Below are 22,176 nucleotides of genomic sequence, written 5' to 3' on the forward strand. Positions count from 1 at the left end.
GGGGTTTGCCATTTGGCTAGAAGAGGGGGTCTGGGGCCTGGAGGAGGAGGTTCTTCTCAAGTCAGGAGACTCGGGTCTGTCCCAGCTCTCTCCATGACTTGCCGTGTGCCCCAAGCAACATCCTCCTCTTCTCTCAAGTCCAGTTTCCTCACAGCAGAGGTCTCCAGCCTCCTGTCTGCCCAGGAAGCTGCCCTTGAGACATGAAGCCATTTTGTGCTGCTGTATATCCATTATTTAGTTCTTTATAGATTTCTCTTTAATTTCTTTATGAAATCTCATTTGGGAAACACTTTCCTGGCAGGGAATAAAGGTATGGTTTGGCTTTTCATTCTCAGGCTCTGCAAATAGAGGGAATGACTTTCTCTCCCATTGTATAGATTAGGAAACAAGCCCGGGGAGGTCATGAAACTTGTCCTGGGGAAAGTATTACCGTCCTGCTTATATTTTTAAAAAATTGTGGCAAAATATACATAATAGAAAATTTGTCATTTGAACCATTTTTAAAGTATATAGTTCAGTGGCATTAGGTATACATACTATGGTGACCGTGTAACCATCGCCACCGTTCGCCCCGAATTTTTTCATCATCCCCAGTGCCCTTCCCCCAGCCCTGGCCGCCATCATTGTCCTCCGTGTCTATGCACTTGACTACCTTTAGTGGCCTCATCCAAATGAAACCATATGGTATTCGTCCTTTTATGTCTGCCTTATTTCACTTCCTGCTTGGTTTTTAAAAATTGCCAGCAGAACTGTGTTCAAATGGTTTTTCAAGGCTCAGGAAGGATCTGTTAAACCTACAAAGAAAACAAAGTAGCAATTTCACAGCAAAGCTGCTACTCAGGGAAAAAAATAATCATAATTTTTTCTACACGAAAATGAACAAACCCTGAAAATCTCTGCTATCCTGTTTGCCCAATTTATGAAGGAAATGTTTTGCCTTCAGGCCTGGGAAAGGGCCCAGGAGGCTGTGGTGTGTTTATGGAGCAGAGTTCCGGGGAGGGAGTGTTGTGGGAGCCATGCAGAGCCTTGCCTTATTCCTGGTGTCTGAGCAGGGAACCCCTGTGGTTGGAACCCAGACTCAGTTTGGGGGTTTCTGGCAAGATGTGCTCAATAGACACCCAACTACCGAGTGTAGGAAACCTCCCAGATATTCTGGGACAGGAAAGGGTCCTGGGAGGAGCCCAGTTCAAGGTCACCCAGCAAATGACAAACAAAAAGGTCTCCGTCCCAACACAGGCTTTTGCTACTAGGTCTGGGTATGAAATAGAAGCCACGGCCCCTCAATGTACATATACTTCTCAGGCCACCGGTCCCACCTGAGCTGCCGTCTGCCATGTCAGAAAGGGAAGTTCATTAGACCTTGTTTTATAAAAAGCTCAGGAAGCTCATGACTTGCCTCAGGATCCCCAGCTAGGACTGGCAGAAACAGGATGGGGACCCAGGCCCTGACTCCTGTTTCAGGCAGAGATACAATTTTCAGTAGTTACCTGGGCCCTGGGTCCAGGGGCTCCTTTAGTTCTGCTTCTCTTTATTTATTTTTTTATTTTTATTTTTTTAAGAGTTTTTTTGCTATAGAGCACATGCGCTTGCCAGACAGATAGAGACAGAGAGATAGAAAGTGAGAAATTACCCCCCAGAGGGGATGGCCACGCCGCAATCCCTTCTCCTCCATTCTCCTCTTGGGATCTTGGGTACGCATGCACGCACACGCGCCCGGCGTGAGTTTTAAGCCACCGGGTCCGGGACGCGAACCGTGGTCTACTACATGGGAGTCCAGTGACATAGCCATTACGCTAACTGCTGGTCCCTAGTTCTGCTTCTCTTCCACCACACTGAATTCCCATCAGCCCCTGTCCTGTTCTGCACCTGGTAGACCCTGTCAGCCCACATGAGTCCATCTATAGGGTTCTCTGTCCCTCAGATTCTGAGATTCTGAGGCTGTTTTCATTAGCAAGGCTTGGGTGCTTCTGGAATTGGTTGTTTTGACCTTTGAACATTAAGAACCAGAGCAGTGGCAGTGGTTTAACGATAATTCTGAGTATTACTAATTCTCCACGGTGCTCTGAGAATCTGTGTACCCCCACACTGTCGTCTCACAACGAGGGCAAATAATGGTATCCAACTGTCTGCTGTGTGTCCCCTCATGCTCCTGTCCCACACAACCTCTTGCCGTTCACCCCATCTCTTCCGGGTGTCAGTCAGATGCTGCAAGGGAGTTTAGAGCACTCAGTCCCCACTGCTCCCCACCAGCCTGCCTTCCACTTTATTTTCCCTTGCTCTCTCTTCCCTGCTGGAAGAGCAACTCTCCAAGAGTGGAGATCTGGTTCTCTGCTGTGTGCCTGGCAATGAGTAAGTACTCAGTAAGTTCTTGTGGAGTGAATGAAGGAATGAATGAAAGCCCTTCTCACCATGGGCCACCCTGTTCTACTCTCTCCATCCAGCCAACTCCTCCTATGCATTAAGACTCAGCATAAATGCCAAGCGCCTTCTCCTGCAGGAAGCTTTCCCTGATTTCTGGTACTGCATATGGTAGTCTCTTCTGGGCCCACATTCTTTGCTGCCTCCCCTTCATGGTATGCTTTTTCACCCATTACGGGCTGAATGTTTATGTACCTCTATAGTCAGATGTTGAAATCCTAAACCAAAGTTGGTGTCATTAGGTGAGACCCTTGAGAGGTGATTGGGACATGAAGGTGGAGCCCTCATGAATGAGATTAGTGTCCTTATAAAAGACACCCTGGAGGGCTCCCTCTGCCAGGCGAGAACCCAGGGAAAAGACATCGTCTATACAGAGGGCCTTCATCAGACGCGGAATATGCCAGCACCTTGGTCTTGGGCTTCCTCGTTTCTAGAGGTATGGGAGCTTTGCAAGCCACGTGGTTCATGGTGTTTTGTTATCGCCGCCTGAGTGTGCTGAGTCACCAGCCTGTCCTGGGATGGCTTGGTGGCTCCTCTCCTGTCCCTCCTACGTGGGAGCTCTTTGTAGATGGGGCTGGTGTGTCTCCTCCTGTTCGGCTAATGCCTGGCAGAGCATGGCTTCCAGGAGCTCCTCAGCAAATGCACAGTGAGCAAACTAGAAAAACAGCCTTCCTGGTGAACCAAGGGCCCTCCTTCGGGCCCCTCAATGCCGTATGGTTAGGCCTTTCCAGCATTCCTCCCTTTCTCACAAAGGGAGGACCAGAGATGAGAGTCCCCGGCCAAGGTTGGGATGGGCTGCCCTGGAGGGTCAGTGCCTCCCCCTGGCCTGCCAGAGGCGGCTGAGCTTGAAATTTTGCCAGTGCTTCCCCAGAGTGAATCAATCACACACCTGTGCAGGTCGACCCGAACTGCTGGCTCCAGGACCCCAGGAGCCCTCCTGGCCCACTCCTCAGTTGAGTCCATTCTCCTGGAGCCTCTCCCTCCTCTCCCAATTTTAGTGGCATCTGTTTGCTGGTGTGTTGGTCGTTCAGGTGGGGAAAAAAGTCTGAGCAGGTAATACCAAGGTGGGCTTGGGAACCACTTAGAGGACCTCAGCCATGGGACAAGAGTGGGCCAGGCTTGGCTCAGCCATGGGGCAGGGGGCAGGCCAGGCTCAGCTATAAGGCAGGGGCAGGCCAGAGTCCCAGAACAGGATGTTGAGACGGGGCACAGGGGCTGCCTGCTTGGCTAGGATCCCCCAAGCCCCTTACAACCTCCAAGCGAGGTCATCCCTTGCCTATGGGAGGGCTATGCAGGTGGGAGCTGGAAACCTGGTGTGATGCTGGGGTCTAGAGAAGTCTCCTCTTAGAAAGGCCCCTAAAAACAGCTCCCTGCAGCGGCCTGCACTGCACAGAGGATTTGTGACAGGTCCTGGAATTGGAAGTTCCCTTGAGTAGAGTCCCCTGGTTGTGGTGATATGTGACAGCAGCCCAGCCCTCATCCATCAGGCGGGGAGTGACCGTGTGTCCCCAGCTGAAGGACAAGCGAGGCACGTAATTAACTCCAGCTGAGATGTTGCTGACGAGGGCGGCTGCCTGAGGAATGAATGTGGCGGGGCGGATGGGGTGATGATCCACACCACAGTCACCCTTCATCCTGAGCAGGTGCCCAGCCCGTGCACCTGTAGTTCTCAGGACCCTGCAGGGAGCTAGGACACCCCTCTGCCTCTGAGGTCCCTTCCTCGCCTGACCACTGCCTCCTGCTCTCCCTGAGCGGTGCCTCTGGCTCCTGGCTGCCACCCGCCCCCACTGGCTAGGCTCACAACCTGCCTCCTTGTCTGGCCTCCCTTCCCTCTACTCGTGTCCTTCAGGGAGCTGTCAGGGTCACCTCCTCAGTCCTCAGCTCTGGTGATGTCATTGTCAGGTGGAGCCCTTTAAGAACCTGCAAGGTTTAATGGATACAGAGCTGTTCTGTTTGGGTTGATGAAGAAGTTCTAAAAACTGATAGTGGTGATGGTCACACAACGCTGTGAGTACACTAGCACCCTGTATTGCACACTTAAAAATGATTAAAATGGCGAAAGGAGCCAAAACAAAACAAAACTTCCCAGGACCTCTGGAATAAGGTGCGACTCCCTTATGCAGGGTATGCAGGGGCTGCCAAAGGCTGCCCACCCTCCCTTCCCTACCTCAACTCTCATTTCTCCCATTCACCCATCTGTGCTCAAACTCACTATTCACTCCCTAGATAGACCCTCACATTCCCTGTCTTTTTGCCTTTCCTGTTTGATTTTCAGGATTAGAGACTGTTCTTCCACTTGGTGAGATAATCATTTCTGTACCACCACCATCACCACCACCACCTCGAAGTCTTCTCACTGTTTCACAAAGTGTTTTGTCCTATCTCTGGACAACTCCAAAGAAAAGGAGTTATTCCTCAGAGCACACGCTTTGGAGTGTGATATCCTGGGTTTGAGGACTGGCTTCATGACCTTAAGCTTGTCCATGAGTTCCCTGAGCCTCTACTTCCTCCTTGTTAAATGAGGCTAACAATGATGCCACCTTATAGGGTCATTGCAAATATTAAATGAGATACAGTATGAATAGTAAATGAGATAATGCATGTAAAGAAGTTAGCATAGTGCCTGGCACCTAGGTTAGGGTAAAGGGAATGCTAGCTGGATAAGAACCAAAGTCTGATCTTGAGTAAAACAAAACACAGGCTGTTAGGGCAGGAAGGACTCTGATTGGTCAGCTGTGGCAGTCACTAGGTGCTTCCCTGATCCCCGACTCGCCCCTCCTGCTGACTACATAGTAAGTTGAAGTTTGTGTCTCTTGAATTTTGCAGGACTATGTCTTGTGGGTTCTGTGCTATGGGTCATGTTCAGTCAGTAAGTTTCATTTGGTTTAACTTGGTGGGACTGTGTCTTGGGACTCTGTCTTATGGGCCATGTCTAGTCAATGAGTTCCATTCAATTACTGATTGAGTGTCTTCAGTATTTTCTTTTTCCTTCCCCCCCTGGCAACTGGCAGCGTCAAGATGGTGGCCGGTCCATCCACTTAGGCCCTTGAGGGTTTATGGTGCATCAGACCTCCCACTGACTGAGAGAGAATTATCCATGAGCAACCCATTGAGATCTGGGGGATTTGTTGCTGCAGCACAGCCTAGCTTCTCCTGCCTGAGAAATCTATGAACTCAACCTTCTTGTTTTTTAGTGGAGCACAGATGAGTATGTCACAGAGGGAAGTGGTGGAAGGTCTGGAGCTCACATGGTAAACCCGATAAGGCTAGGCTGATTCTCTGTCAGTCTCTTTCCTCATTAGTCTACCCATCACTGACCTCCCACTAAGGAGGCTACTGGGATTGACCCATTTCAATGGGTCCCATTGATGTCATGAGCAGGTTGAACTCATGCTTCAGAATCCTTAGTTAATGAGCTCCCCTGGGTACACATGTTCTTCCTGAGATGTGGGCCAGGTTGCTTACTGGACCATGTACCTCTGCTTCACACCTGGACAGTGTGTTCACCTCCCACCTGTCCTTTTTCTCCTCCTCGGGCCTTTCTCTTCTGTGCCAGCTGCCACATCTGCGTATACCAAGCACAGCTTCCCTTTCAGCATCACTCCCCTGATTCAAGTTCTGCCTAGGGAGAAGAACACCACACCTGCCTGCTGTTCACAGTTCCCAGGGGTGCAGGCTCGAAGCAGTCTGAGCCCTCCCCATCCTTCTCCCTGCCACATCCCTTTTCCTGTGCCCCTGTCTCCCAAGTGTTTGCTCCATTTATCTCAGATGCCCTGCACCTTCCCACCTCCGACTGTTGCTTAACTCAGTCTGCTGCACCCTCTCTCCCACCATCTCAGTCCCTTGCTCATCATTCAAGCTTAGCTCAAATGCCACCTCCTCCGAGATCTCTTGGCAGAATATGTCGGCGTGATTTGAATGTTTCTTCCTTTTTGCATGGTCCGTGTGTCTGCTGTGATTCCCACCTTGACAATGCTTGGTGTGATGCTTTGTATTTCAACCCTCCCTCCTCCCACTGGACCTAAAGCACTCTGATGACTGACACCCTAGGTAACCTTTTCTGTACCCCCAACAATGACCACAGAGCCTGGCTCTTCGTGGTGACCCAGCGAGTGTTGTTGGAGCGAATGAGTGAATGGTCAATAGCTCCTAACCCAAACCTCCTGAACACAGGTGCCGGCTGATGTTGAACCAACCTGCTCCTCAAACATGGCGTGGAAGGGAGTGGAGATGGCTGGGTGGCACATGGCTGGAGTTCAGTCCCTCTTCAGCAGGTGACCCAGGCCACATTCCCAGGGGAAGGCCTGGCAACGTGTGATATTTGCACAAACCGGAGGAAAAGAGCACCCCTCTCCTGACAGGCAGCTCACGTATGCTTTGCATTGGTGACCCTGACTTTTAAAAATGTCACACCTGCACATACAGGGAGACTTATTGACAGCTAATTAGGAAACGCAGTTTGTATCTACTAGTCTTTGAAAAACATTTTGTAAATTGGGTAATTGGCTCTAACGGTGTAGAGAAGAGATGCGTGTTATGGCTCTGTCATCCTCCAGTAACACAGTCTGCAGCCGGCCAAGAATGCAGAGTGACAGCTTCAGGGAGAATACAGAAATGCCAGTTTTTCTCAGTATTTGGGATGGACAGCCTGCCTCTCTGGAGACTTTTAGAAGCAGATGGTCTGTCCATCACCCCAGGGAAGGGGTGTGAAAAACTCAAGATGGCTGTAGTTAATAAGCTCCTGGGGACAGAGCTATGGATACAGCCACTTTCATTCCTGGCTGTACCCACCAGCCGGGACTGTATCTGCCATGGCAGTACTTTCATCTGGCCAGTATTCATTAAGCACTTGGTCGAGGCCAGGCCCTTTGCTAGGCACAGGGGGACAGAAAGGATTAGGGCTAACCAGTTTTGCATGACTTGGGTAAATCTGGTTAGGCCCTTAAATTCTAGTTTGATGTCAGTGTCCTGAATAATAAGGGATTTAAAAAAAAAAAGTAAGGCATACTTACTGCCCTTTCCCATCATCTTTTTCATCTCTCTGTAGGTCTTTTCTCCTTTCTTTAATAGTTTCCCAGGTGTAGAGATTCCTTCCATTTCACAGTGCGTACAACATGTGCTTAAGAATGTTTATCAGCCCGTGCAGTCCCACTGCGTGGCAACAGCCCTGTATTCCAGGGACTTCCTATATGAGGTGTATTTCTTGCTCATGTCATTGTCAAGTGCAGGTTGGAGGACTGTGTTGGTTGGGTCCTCGGGGAAGCAGAAGCCCAGAATTAGAGGAGTCCTGGGAGAAATGCACGTGAAAGGAGGAGGGATGAGGGCGCTGCAGTGGACAGGGAGAGCCTTCAGGCTGCAGGCAGACCCAACACCAGGGAAAGGAGGCAGAGGGAAGGAAGCTCAGGTTGAAAGAGCTCAGGCAGCAGTGCAGCTCTGAGAAGTGCCAGCCAGACCAACAGGGCTCAAAGGCTGCCCAGAGCTGAGCCTTGCACTGGCCAGAAATGGGGAGCCCCGGTTCCAGCCTGTGCTCGGTCAGTGGCTGAGGATGCCGGGGAAGAAGGTGGCCTCATCTCCAAAGGTAGAACACATCTCGAAGACCCTGCACCTGCAGCTGCTTGTGACGGTTTCCCTTTTGACATGGTGGTGCCCCTCCATGACTACCACAGGGACTTGGGGTCTAGGGCCTCCTCTCCTTACTAAGTCCTTGGATTCTCTCCCAGTCACACAATGGCTGGATGGAGAGCACAGAGCACATTCTGTAGGCCAGCCTGGGCATGGTGCGTATCACCTATTTACATAGCGTTGCCTCGAGTTCAGTGGTTGCACCAGTTGCAAGAGAGGCCAGGGAAAGTAGTCTCACTGTGTCCCAGCAAGGACAGGACATGGGTATCATAGAGCATGGACTTGGAACCTGACTCCCTGGGTTTGCCTCCCAGCTCTGCCCCGACTCACTGCATACAGCTTTGGGCAAGTTATTACCTCTCTGAGCCTCAGTTTTTCATCTCTTACAATGAATGACATGGTAGTTAAGGCACTGGGCTCCCACATGGCTGACCGCAGTTCGTGTCCCAGACCTGGTGGCTTGAAACACGCTGGGCATATGTGCGTATATGTCCAGAATCCCAGGAGGAGAATGGAGAAGGGATTGTGACATGGCCACTTCCCTGGGGGTGATTTCTCACTCTCCCTCTTAAGTCTCTCTCTGGCAAACGCACATGCCCTATGGCAAAAAAATTTTTAAAAAAAGTGGGTAATAATAAGACATGGTTCATAGGGTTGTTGGGAGGATTAAATGAGATAATATATATAGAACAGTCAGATTAGTGCCTGGCACTACTAAGTGCTATATATAGGCTCACTCTGTTATTAATGTTGCTATTCTTATATCCAAGTTTAACGCATTAGTAGATGTTTATTGTGTACCTATTTTCTTATGGGAATTTCTATAGGGCATGTGGATTTAGTGTTTCATGGAGAGCTCCTGCTACTTAGCAGAGAGCAGAAACTATCTAAATGAAGTAACCGTAATGGCAAAACAATCAACTATGTGTTTAATTCAATGTGCCATGGGGTTGAGCTAATTTTTAGCAATAATAAATGTAAAGTCTTATTTTTGGGTTCCAGAAAGTCAACCACAGAAAGGGAAATAAACAATTGAAAGAACATCCTGGTGTGGAAAGCTTATGAGTTGAAAAGTGACTTACTGTTTTTTATAAAAGTAATATATATATGTATATGTATGTGTGCGTGTGTGTGTGTGTATACATATATTTAATTCAAGTAAAACAAAATGATACAGAGAAGAAAGAAAAAAAAAACAAAAAACAAAATCACTCAATGGGGCTCGCAGGTGGCATGGTGGTTGGGGAGCTGGATTCCTACATGGCCGACCAAGTCCCAGACCTGGAGGCTTGAGAATTGTGTGAGATGCATGCGCATGCATGCCCAGAATCCCAGGAGGGGAGTGGAGAAGGGATTGCCGGGTGGCCATCTTCCCTGGGGGATTATTTCTCATTTTTCCTCTCTCTGTCTCTCTCTGGCAAGCACATGTGCCCTGTGACAAAAAGACAAAAAATAAAGAAATTGAAGCAAAAACCCTCAGAAATCTTACCTTCTTTTACATTAGATGACTCTCATTTCAGACTTCTCTCAATGCGTATATTATCAGTAGCGAGATGGACAGAAATAATCGTATAAAGTGAGATCATTATTCCTTTCTATTTAAGATTAATGTTAAATTTTACTTATTTGCATATGATAGAGAATAATAAGGAAAAGTGAAATAGAAGGAATTGCTCAGCTTTAAACAATTTTGCCTGCACTATAGAAAATATTTGTTTCTGAAGTATCTAAGGATAATAAAAGATTAGGAAAAGCAGTGAGGTTAAAATCCTGGCTTTTAAACTCCAGTTTTCAATTTTAGATGGTATCGATTAAAGTCCTTCTATGGAAGAAGAGGACATTAACAGTCTGACAACTTCTTTTCCCTCCTCTGCCTTAGGAATTTTATGTTCCATAGTTATCTTCACAACTGCCAGTTGTTTCATGTTAAATGGATCCAGCTCTCAGAATCACTCCTTTTTACCACCGCTTCCCATTCCCGAGATCTATGTGTCGATTCATCTTTGCTTAGCTGGGTTTTATCAAGTACTATGGTTTCTTTTCTCTCCTTGCCATCAAGAAAGGCTCAGAGGTGTTTTACTACCAGGTTTACGTGTGCTGCTGTAGGAGTTTTTACTGACAGTGAGCGTTGCAGGATGTAGGTGCCATGTAGAAGGGCTGCCGTCTAAAGCACCATTAACAGAAGTCAATACTCAGAATGTGGGAGGTGATCATTTCATTCAGTTCGGCGTTGTGGCTAGGAATGCTCTGAACAAATCAATAAAGCAAAGACAAAGTCACCAGCTCAAAAGAAGAACCAGTAACAGCCTATACGCCTAAGGGAAGATGATTTAGCCTCGTTAGTCCTCAGGAACATACAAATTGAAATGAGATACCCATGAGACTGGCAAAAATTAAAGCTGGCGAGGATGTGGAGCAGGGAGGTGTCTCAAACACTACTCGTTGGGAGTATACATGGGTCACTTTGAGAAAAGGTGGCTAACTCAGGTTCAACTGTTCCATTTCCACCTAGAAACCCTAGACAAACTCCATGTGCATGCCAAGAGACACATTTGGAAATGTTCAACCATCTTGCTTATGCCTGTAACCAAGCAAAATGCTGGGAACAACCAAAGTGTCCATCAACAGGAGAAAGAACAAATAAACAGTGGCATAGTCGTGCAATGGAATACTACACAGCTATGAAAAGGAATGGACTATAGCTATAGGCGGCAACAAATGTCTTCACAAATATGTCACAATGTGGGGCCAGGAGGACAAGTTTCAGACAAAACACACAGCATGATTCCACTTCTCTGTACATTCTAAGTAAGTAAAAGGATTTAGTGTTAGTGTTGAATAGGCACATGATAAAGCTATAGAGAAAAGGAAGGAAGGATAAACACAAAATTCACCAGTTCTCCCCAGGGGAAGTAGGGTGTGCAGACACAGGCACACAGGGGTTTCAGTGTAAATGGGGTGTTGGGTATAATTTGTGTCCGTATTACTCTTTTTTATACCTTACATAAATAGAATATATAGGATGTATTCTTTTCCATGAATGAAATATTTCATAACAAATTCTGTTTTTAAAAAAGTTTGCCAGAGGGCATAGACTCGCTAGAGAGAGAGAAAGTGAGAAAGTACTCCCCATAGGGGTGCTCATGCCACAATCCCTTCTCGACTTCTCTCTTTGTTGCACTCTGTATGTTTTTCTTCTTTAGAGGTTTTTATTTTTCCCCCTAAGGGTGTGTGCGCTGGCCAGGGAGAAAGAGACAGACAGACAGAGATAGTGAGAGGGAAAATGAGCAATCACCCCCGAGGGGAGATGGTCATGCTACAATTCCTCCTCCTCCTGGGATCCTGGGCATGCACACACATGTGCCTGGTGTAATTTTCAAGCCACCAGGTCCGGCACCTGAATGCAGTTGGCTATGTGGGAGTCCAACAATGCAACCTCTATGTCATCTGCTGGCCCCTCCACATGTGTTTCAAGCCCTGGGTCTGGGTCTCAAATTCACACAGTCAGCCATGAAGGATCCAGCTGCCTTACTCACCATCCCACCGGCTAGCCTAATGAATTCTTATTTAAAATAGAAATAATTACCTTATAATACTGTAGTGAGGATGAATAAGATACTTACATGATGTTCTCAGTACCATGCCTGTCGCAAAAAGGAAAAAGCCTGAGCTAATTAGAGAGGATGCCTAACAAAGTGGGGTGTGACATTCAGTAGCAGCTTATGGTTCAGGGCAGTCCCAGGGGACAATAAAGGTTCCCCTGTCAGAGACTCGCAGACAGAGACGGACTCAGATCGGCATTTTAACATATATTGATTGCAGGGGGAAAACTCACCCAGGATCAAATCTATAGTGGTGCTGGTGTCGTAGGCTGGCAGTGGGGGTCGTGACACAGGTTCCAACACTCCAGCGCCGAGTCTACACCGAAGCGGACTCTAGGCGCGATCGCAGGGAAGCAGACGGGCAGTGGGTCAGAGGAAGTAGTGTACGTTGTTCCTGGCTGCTGGGCCAGTGATGTTCCAAGGAGCCAGTGATGGTGCATCTGAGACTAGGCAGGACTCTGTTAGCGCTCTCTCGGGCAAGAAGTGAGACTAGGGGAGGACTCAGTTCGCTCCTCTCACAGTTTGAAGTCCTTGATTGAAGGAGGACTCAGCTCAGTTTTTGGAGGAAAAGTTGGTTCTGACGGCTCAGAATGATGAGTGACAGTTCCGAGTGTCTGTGTAGGCCCTGGTTTTATAGGCCACCTGGGGTGTCTAGATTCCTTATGGTGGTTTTGCAGCCGTGGTGTGCTGCCTGGGTATCAGGATTAGGTAGGGTGGTGCTCTTATATGTCCTAAGTCACAAAATGGCAGTGCTTTACAAAATGGCATCACTTATGCTAAGCTAATGTAGTTCTAGCTAAGGTATAGCAATGCCTGGTGCATGGCCAGGGCACGAAGCATGCCACCTCACATTACTCTTCTGTGCAGAGTAGGTGGAGGCATTTGGGGTCCTTCTAAGTGCTGCCTTCCAAAACATCTGTCTTCCAAAACCTTCACAGGGAATGATGCATGAGAAGTAATCTGAAACCCTCTCGGATGGGGATGATTAGGAGAGCTAAGTGTAAATTAGTGTGAAGATGTCTTTTGGTCCTACTGGCTGTGTTTAGACATTCAAGGGTGGAGCTCTATTTGTTCTAGAAGACTGCAGAGAAAGATGAGCAAACTATGTCCCATGAGTCAAATCCAGCAGTTGCTTGTTTTTTTTTTTTTTTTTTTGTCTTTCTTTCTCTCTCTCTTTCTTTCTTTCTTTCTTTCTTTCTTTCTTTCTTTCTTTCTTTCTTTCTTTCTTTCTCTCTCTCTCTCTCTTTCTTTCTTTCTTTCTTTTCCTTCTTTCCTTCCTTCCTTCTTTTCTTTCTATTTCTTCCTTTCTCTCTCTTTTTCTCTCTCTCCTTCCTTCCTTCCCTCCATGAGTGAGAGAAACAGTGAGACAGGTACCCCCATACAGACTCTTCATGCCACAATCCATCCAAAATTCAGCCAGCCCCAGACCATGGGCACATGCACTCCTGGTATTCAGGGAGGTCTCTGGATGTGAGCCCAGAACCTTACTATGTGGGACAGCCTTGCAGAGCATTGCATTACAACTGTGCCACCATCTGACCCCAGCTGCCCATTTTTTTTAAAAATAAAGTTTTATTAGAATGTAGCCACATTCATTCATGTATGCGCTGTCTATGGCTGTTTCACACGACAGCTGCAGTGTTGAGTACTTGCTATAGAGACCATATGGTCCTCAAAGCCTCCCATACTTAGTATATTGCCTCTAGTGGGAAATAATGTTTGCTGACCTTTTGTTTAGAATGAGAACTTGGAACAGGAAACGCAAAAGATAGGGTGATTTCTAAGGAGCAGAGTTAGCCAATGACAAACCAGTGAGAACCCCCTCCCCCCGCAACTTGAGGGACATGAACAGAGGCCCTGTTCCTCCTGCTGGAGCCTCGAAGGGGGACTTCGGAACCAGGACAGGTTGGACACATTTGCTTTTAAATTCTCTTTCCATTCTGAAATTCCGTAAAAGTAATTCCCAGTTTCAAATGGGTCATTATTAACTCTGACATTTTCTTGGCATTTTTACATTTTAACTCTCAGTAACATTTTCTTTGGAATTTTTAAGTCAAGAAAGTATTTTAATTTTTTAAAAATGGGATTTAAATGAAAATGGATTTCATTCTGGAGTCTCACTTTTTCATTAAAAAAATTGATTTTCATGGCTTTTGGATCTGTTCCCATTTCTAAGTGCTGAATTTTAAGAGCCTATATGTGCCAAATCCTTATGGGGAAAGAAGCCATTGGCAATGAAACAGTGGACGGGAGTTTGGAGGTGGTGATCATGAGCCGCTGTAGATACGGAGTCAGAGAACGGCAATGACGGCAAATACTGGAGGGGTTGGGGTGGGGGGAGGCAACAGTTATGGAGGGCCTACTATGTGCTAGAGCCAGTTCTGCAGGGCCACAGAACAGAGGCTGTGGCTGGTCATTTAGCTTTCAACTGTGGCAGGAGACAACGCACTGTGGTGAAATTACTTCCTGTCTGCTGGTTAGGTTGTAGGCATGCCAACCTGTCAGAATCCCCTGCGGAGCTGAGGAGGGAAATGTCTTGTGGAGGAGGTGGGGGAAGTAGGAAATCATGATAAAGCCCATCCAGGACATGGAGCCTCCTTTATAGGGGCTCTGAGAGTAATTCATCAAAAGCCAAATTGTTGAAAGACAACTTGCCATAAATAACTTCTCAGAGTGATCGTTTTGCTCAGTGAACAGCTCACTAAAAGCTGCCAGGCAGACACCTTAAATGGGGTATCGGAGAGCTGCTGGCGTTTCAGGCTTAGGCAGGGGCGGGTCCGCAAGAACACCATGATCATGAACGGCATGTAGAGGAGCACCTCCGAGGCAGCATTCAGGCAGGACGGGAGTGTTAGATCCTCGTGAAATTGACTTTCACCTGAACTGGAAGGACAAGTCCTATGAAGTGGCTAGGGCAAGGTGTCTGCAAGGAATCCCTCAGGAAATGCAATCTCGGAGAGATTTCCCTATGGTCTGGGGAACTAATCATCAGGCAAATGGCTTTGCAGGGGATTAGCTGTAGAGTGTGTGCTCAAGCAAGCACCTGGCCCTGGGACACACCCCTGCCTTTCCCAAGGCTGGAGACAAGCATACCCTGGCAGGGACCTCTGGGCTCATCTCCTTGGCTTTCAAACTTTTTGTTTTATTATTATTTTACTTATTTATTTATTCATTTATTGCTATTAGCAAAGAAAGCAGAGTTAGCCAATGACAAATTAAGATTTATGTGAAACCCTCATGGGATACATGCAAGAGAATCTTCCAAAAAATTCATGGAAAATGTGCCATATAAAAAATTATGTATGGATTTCATAAGGGTTTTATTTGGCACCAAATAAACTCATTTTTTTTAGAGAGAGATTTTTTGCTATAGAGTATGTGCACTTGCCAAAGAGACAGAGAGACAGAAAGTGAGAAGTCACCCCCTAGGGGGGGATGGCCACACCACAGTCCTTTCTCCTTCATGCTCCTCTTGGGATCTTGGGCACACACACATACAAAACACCCGATGTGAGTTTAAACCACCATGTCTGGGACTCAAACCACAGTGGACTATAAGGAAGTCCAGCGACATAGTCATTACTGGTCCCTAAACTCATGCTTTAATTCCATTTTTCAACCAACTTTCGAAGCCCTCTCAGAAAATAGAAAAGGAACTGTTGGTTGAAGTGACGGTAAGGAGTCCTACTCCTCTCATTGGCACTGTCCATCTCTTCTCTGCCCTCAGCCCCCAAGGGCCTGAGTTTGAAAACCTCCAAGCTGATCCTTTCCTGAAGATTCAGCTTTGGTTAGCTGCAAAGTCCATCTATCTGGGACACTTATCATGTGAGATAAAAACAATACACTAGGGCCAGCCTATGACTTGGTAGCTAAAGTAGCTGGATCCCACATGGCTGACTGCAGGGTTTGAGTCCCATACCTGGCAGCTTGAGAAACACACTGGGTGTGTATGGGTGTGTGCTCAAGATGTCAAAAGGAGGGAGAGAAAGAGGAGAAGGGATTGCACTGTGATCATTCCCCAAGGGGGTGCTTTCTCATTACCCCACCCTGAAACCTGCAAGTATACTTACTGGTTAACACATTTAAAAAATACACACACACACACACACACACACACTAATTGCAATGTGGATGAAGGAAAATAGCATTAAAAATGGGACAGACATGTCCCTGTAGCTTTTATTTTGTTATTCACTACAAAGGTGCTCCCTTAGGGGAGCCAGGGAAGCAGTGCCTAGCAGGTTGTTTCTCTTGCCTCAGGCCAAGAGGGCTGTTTAGGATGAGGTCTGGGGTTGCAGTGTTATCCTGAGGGAAGTGGTCCTTTCTAGACCACTGCTAGCTTGATCCTTCACTTTATCTGTGGAGCTGAGTTTTCTAGATTATTGAGGAAGCTCTGAACTGGAAATGCAGAAATATCTCCCCTAATCCTGGCAAGATACTGGGTAAATCCCTTTTCTCCTCTAGTCCTTGGTCTCTGTGTCTAAAAATGAGGGCATGGGCTGGATTAGCCAAGCCCAGATGTTTGGATTTCACATACCAAGGAAGAGAGGTGCCTGAATAGAAATTTACATAGTATGGGAAACTTTTTATTTTGCCACACCAGAACATTAAGAACAAAGCCCTCCTGCTCTCTATCATTTTATAGCAGAAAAACATTTCAGCACCACATGCAAATTAAGAAGAACCTTATCTATAAATTAAGGGTGGCTTTTTAAGTGGAATAAATTTAACTTGGAGTAAAACCTCACTATGTTATTCCTATTTTCCTCATTTTACCTGCGTTATTAGTTTTCTATTGCTGCTATAATAGGTTACGACACGTTTAGTGGATTAAGTCATACCCATTTAGTGTCTCACGGTTTCATGCTGGAAGTCTGGGTACAGTGCGACTCCAGTGGGACTCTGCTTGGGGCTTCCCGAGGCCAAAACCAAGGAGCCCACTGGGCTGGATTCTTTTCGCCAAGATCAGCTGGGAAAGATTCATTTCCATTTGTGTCTGGGTCTTGGCAGAATTCAGTTCCTGGCAATTGTAGACCCGAACTCCCCGCTTCTTGACAAACGGCCCACTTCTTCTGTAAACCCACAATGGCATATCATGGTATCCCCTCCGCTACCAAAGAAAGATCTCTGCTTTTAAGGGCTTGTGTGATTATGTAGGGCCCATCTAGGCAATAATTCAAGGTCAGCTGATTAGTAACCTTAATTACATCTGCAAACCCCCTTTATCCATGTAACGTGAGCACATGAGAGTAACGCCAACGGGTGAAGGTCCCCAGGGACTCAGCTCTGCCTGTCACACCCAGACTGGTGAAAACGGCATCAGATAAATATTTGGGAACATTGGAAGATTCTCCTAATCTTCTCATTGTGATACTGGCTGTCAAATGGTCTCAGATTTTTTGAGTTGACATATCCCAGAGCTGTGTGTTTCTAAGAATCTAGAGCATCATTACTCATATAGAGTCTTGTAGGACTAAGCATTCAGGAATCAATGTCTACTCAGCAAACTTATTAGTAATAATAAATTCATTATTACTAATACTATTTTAATGCCACTTTGGTTATAAATCTCATAAAATTATCACTTTCATTAGCTACAGATTAGAAAACAAGCCAACATCATTTCAGAAATGTATTAAAACTAGAAATGATTTAGTAAATCACAGAGAAACAATTAAAACATGAACGCTCTGTTATATCCACTCTTGCTCTGCTGAGGGTGAGAAGTGTTGCTTTCAATCAAGGAATGGGGATAATTAATGGTGACCGCAGGAAGCAGTAAAAAATCTTTCTTCTCTCCCTCCTTTCTTTCCTCTCTTCTTTTTTTTTTTAAAAAAAGAACTATTTAATTTTTAAAAAGAATTCATTTTAAAATATGAATTATTTATTTATTTAATTCCATTTGTTATTATGATTTTTAAATTTGATCAGAGAGATACGGAGAGAGAGAGAGAAAGGAAGAAAGAAAGCCGCCAGGTCCAGGACTCGAACTGTGGTTATCCCCATGGGAATCTAGTGCCTTTAACTACCACGCCACCTGCTTGCCCAAGAATTATTTAATTTTATTTATTATTATTGTTGTTTAAATTTGCTATAGGGCATGTGCACTTACCAGAGAGAGACAGAGAAAGGGAGGGGGAGAGAGAGTAAGAAAGCACGCTGCCAGGTCTGGGACTCGAACTGTGGTGATGTGGGAGTCAAGCACCCTGCTGACCCCCTTTCCTTTCTTTTTCTCTTTTAAAATCACAATTTCCGTTTGTTTCAAGTTTATTTATTTAAAGTTTATTTCCATGAATGAGAGAAGTAGGGAGGGAGGCAGAGACGGCACCTACAGGATCTTGACACTGTGACCCGCCCCAGCTCAGCCAGCACTGGGTCATGGACCCACACATGCCGGCATACTCAGGGAGGTCTCAGGACGTCAACCTGGAGCCTTTCCAAGTGGATCGGCACTGTGCTTTACCACTTTGCCACCCCTCAGCCCACTTCCTTGTCCCTTTCTTGGAAAAAAAAAAATCACTTGGCCAATTTTAAAATTAAATTAAAATTTAAAAAGTGAGCTGTTCTCTGAACACCAGTAGTATATAATCCAAGGTCCCCGGCCTGGTACTCAGAGTCCCCATTAGTCTTCACTGGCCACTTGTCCTCACCGCTCCCTGGTGACAGCTGGGCTGTTTCTGTTCCCATCTGTCCCACTCTGCTTCCTCCTTGCCTATATACGTGCTTGCCGCTTCTCTACCTACCATCCCCACCCTAGTCTCCCTGAGCCCCAAGCCCTCCTAGGTGTCCCCTGTAGTGCACACTGCCTTGGCTCTGCCTCTCGCCAGCAGTGCTGAGCGCTGTCCACCATGTGACGTGGCTGCCCCTGCCCTGTCTCATTGTCCCTGTCAGTGAGCCCTGGGAGGCCAGGACTGCATCGGGCTCATTTATCCATCCCTGTCTGCACCCACGTGGGTCGCAGTCTAGAGCGGTTTCTAGATAAATGAAGATGGTGAGAAATACCAGTCCACTCTGATCCTGAATTGTGGCCATTTAAGGAGAAAGGGGGCGACGAGCGGAAAGATAGAGGAGGACACAGAATGATGAGAAAGACCAAAATAAGGAGAGAGACGTGGAGGTGGAGAGAGAAGGAAGAAAGCAGACGGAGGGAGAAGTCAGCGAGACGTGCTAACAGATGCGTGCTGACTCCTTACCGAGGCCCTTGTCTAAGCTCTGGGGAGACAGAGGAAGAAAGGACCAAGTCCTTATCCTCACGGAGTTACATTTTAGTCGCGAGAGTCAGTCAGTATACAGGCAAACAAAAACTTGACAAGGTGATTTTGGATAATTTTAGGAAGTACGTTAGGGCATCGAATAGTCGGACCTGTTAGGCATGATGGGTAGGAACCATTTGGGGTGGGAGACCTGAAGGAGGACAACCAAGGGACCGTGTTTCTAGCAATGAAAAGAGCAAGTGCAAAGGCTCAGCGGCAGGAGGAAATGGCTTTCCATGTCAAGGAACAAGAAGGCGCTTGGTGAGACTGTACTTAGCAAGCAAAGGGGCGAGTGGAGGGAAATTAGGTCAGAGCAAGAGGCAGCGGCTGGATGGTGCAGCTTTCATTGTGATCAAGAGCGTTAAGAAAATCATCCCAAACTCATAACTAATGAAAACATGAAGTTATGTGAACATTTAGCCTAATACTTAGAGCATTTCCTAAGACCCCGTCTAGGGGTCATCAGATGAGAAGAGAACTTGGCCCAATCAATTAAGGCCAGACGTTATATAATTCTCTAAAACCAATCAGATATGCTGGTTTTCGATTATTTTCTTTTGCTCCCAAAGGTTATGATTTTATGGCCCTATAGGACACTAACCAGTTTTGGCATAATTTAGCAATGTTATCTTCTTCCTTATTTTATTCATTGGCTGTAAAAGTCCCTATTTCTAAAAATCTCTTTTGAATTCACTTTGTCATCCTTCACGTGCCTTTATTAATGAGCTGGGTAAAATTTTGACATATGCTCACTATTGATTCTCCGAAGAATTGTGTTTTTAACCTTTCGAGCATCCTATTCTGATAGGAATATGCGTGTTAAGTGCTTGGAAAGCAGGAGAGTGAAATGCACAGATTGATGTGTTTCGAAGGACTCTCAGATTGCTAGGTGGCAGATGGGCTTAACTGGGTCTCAGGGGAAGCAAGAGGCCTGGTTAGCAGCCAAGGCCTCTGTCCAGGGCAGAGGTGACCACATGGCCTGAATGAGGGAGGTGGAGGTGGAAAGGCGGGAAGCCAGTAACTGACTGCAGTCATTTGTGGACATTTGTCCCTTTTCCATTTCCATGTGGGACTGCCATGATCTGTTTCATTGACTAGTTTTCCTTTCATACGCAAGTGGCTTGCAGAGGCTGTGTCTAGCTTTTATGATTTCTGGTTAGCTTTGCATTTGGCAAGTGTTTGCTGAATGAAGTCTTCTCTTTAGATTTAGCATCATCTTTTTTTTCCCCTCACTATTGTGGTAAAATGTATATAGCACACATTTTCTCATTTTTACATGTACGGTTCAGTGGCATTAAGTACATTCACACTGTTTGCTACTACCATCACCCATCGCCAGGGCATTTGAATCATCCTAAACTGAAACTCTAAACCCACTGAACAGTAATCCCGTCTACCCCTTACCCTAGCCCCAGCAACCGCCATTCACTCCCTGTCTCGGTGAATTGAACCCATCCAGGTACCCCACGTGAGTGGAAGCAACCAGCTGTCTCTTTGTGTGTCTGATTTCACTCAGGGTAATGTCTTCTAGATTCATCCATGTTGAGCATGTGTCAGAATTTCCTTCCTTTTTAAGGATGAATGGTCGTCTACTGTTCGTAGACATTTGTGATGTTTCTGGTTTTTGGCTATTGGTAATGATGCTGCTGTGAGTGTGGCTGATCAAATATCTCTTTGAGTCCCACTTTCAGTTCTTTTGGGTCTACATCTAGGAGTGGAATTGCTAGGCCGTGCAGTTACTGGGTCTAACTTTTTGATGGTGGTCATACTGTTTTCTACAGCAGCTGTAGCATCTTACTTTTCTATTAAGAGTGCATGGGGGTTTCAGTTTCCCCCCATCTCCAGAAACATGTGTGTCTTTCTGTTTTGTTTTGCTGTTTTTGATAATAGCCATCCTAATTAGTGCAGATTCCTCTTCATTTAAAACAGAAATGACTGTGGAAAGGGACCATCCCGGAATGATGTATTTTAGTGGCCTTTCCTCAGAATCCTTGGCAGGGGGATAGCTGAGGGTGAGTGTGCTGGAGGGAGAGTGCTTGGGAGGAGAGCTGGGGTGGGGAGTGTGCACCAAGACCACAACTTCACTGAGCTCACAGCACGGGCTCAGGGCTGGCCTAGGGAGAAACTCCAACATGGGAGAACTGAAATCTGGAAGGTTTTCCATGAGGAAAGATTTGTTTGTGTGAATCCGCTGTCGGGCTCTTACCCTGGGGAAAGCTGTTTCTAATTTGGGCCTCTCTTTCTGTGTGTTGCTTCCCAGTGTGATAATGCGAAAGGGTTGAAAGCCTTCTACGATGCAATAAAATACGGACCGAACCACTTGATGGTGTTTGGAGGCGTCTGTCCATCCGTCACATCTATCATTGCCGAGTCCCTCCAAGGCTGGAATCTGGTGCAGGTAAGGTCCAAGCTGCTCCCACTCGGGGGACTATCACTCATTGGCCATTGTTGTGGATCCTAAGTTGCCTGGGTTAGGCCTCCTGTACTCTTCTGGATGATTGTATAGCCTCTCAGTGCCTCCACCCTCTCGTCTGGCCACCTGGGTCTCTCCAGGGAGTCCTCATCCCACCATCATGTGTTTGACACCCTCAGTGACCACCACTGACTCCCTAGCCCAACTTGCATGAGCATCTGTGTCAGTCTACCTGCCTGTCCAGTGTCATCTCCAGCCACTCACTCCACACACAGCCTCTCCAGAAAACACACCTTTCCCCACAGGAATCCTGGATCTGTGGGCCTCAGAATCCTTCTCTCACTGTGCCCGTAACCAGACGACCCTTTATGCACTCCCTGCCAAAACTCCTTCCCCACTGAGATTCTCTTTAGTACCTTAAATCAGCCTTTCACCTTGGGTAAGCCTTCCCTGGACCCATAGCCAATATTCACTCTTCACACTGGCAGATATTAGACACTATTGGATGCTCCACCAATGACCGGGAAGTCTCTCAGAGGTGAACCTCACCATTGTCAGCTGTTCTTTGGAATGGGACAAAAGCGTGTAGAAAAATATGACCACTAGGGGCAAGTGGTGGCCCCTGCTTGTTTCCTTCTGCTTCATCCACCCATCTTTCCATTCATCCATTTATCCATCCATCTATCTATCCACTCAATTTATCCACTTAGTCCTGTTTCTACCCACTCAACCATCCACTCAGCTAATATTACAGTTTCCTCAATGCCTGGATTATGCATGTGTGTGTGTGTGTGTGTGTGTGTGTGTGTGTGTGTGTGTGTATGTGCGTGTATGTGTGCACGCACGTGTGTATGGATCATGTGAGGGT

General features: G+C 46.7%; 1 protein-coding gene across 1 annotated transcript in view; it reads left to right on the forward strand.

Moving 5' to 3' along the window:
• Positions 1-22,176, forward strand: part of GABBR2 (gamma-aminobutyric acid type B receptor subunit 2) — a 414,026-nt gene that overhangs the window by 115,097 nt on the left and 276,753 nt on the right. The window contains exon 2 of the mRNA XM_006143690.1: positions 21,156-21,293. Within this exon, the coding sequence (XP_006143752.1) occupies positions 21,156-21,293 (138 nt within the window). The remainder of the gene's footprint in view (positions 1-21,155; positions 21,294-22,176) is intronic.

This window comes from Tupaia chinensis, unplaced genomic scaffold (assembly GCF_000334495.1).
Source record: "Tupaia chinensis unplaced genomic scaffold, TupChi_1.0 Scaffold000104_1, whole genome shotgun sequence".
Lineage (NCBI taxonomy): Eukaryota > Metazoa > Chordata > Mammalia > Scandentia > Tupaiidae > Tupaia > Tupaia belangeri.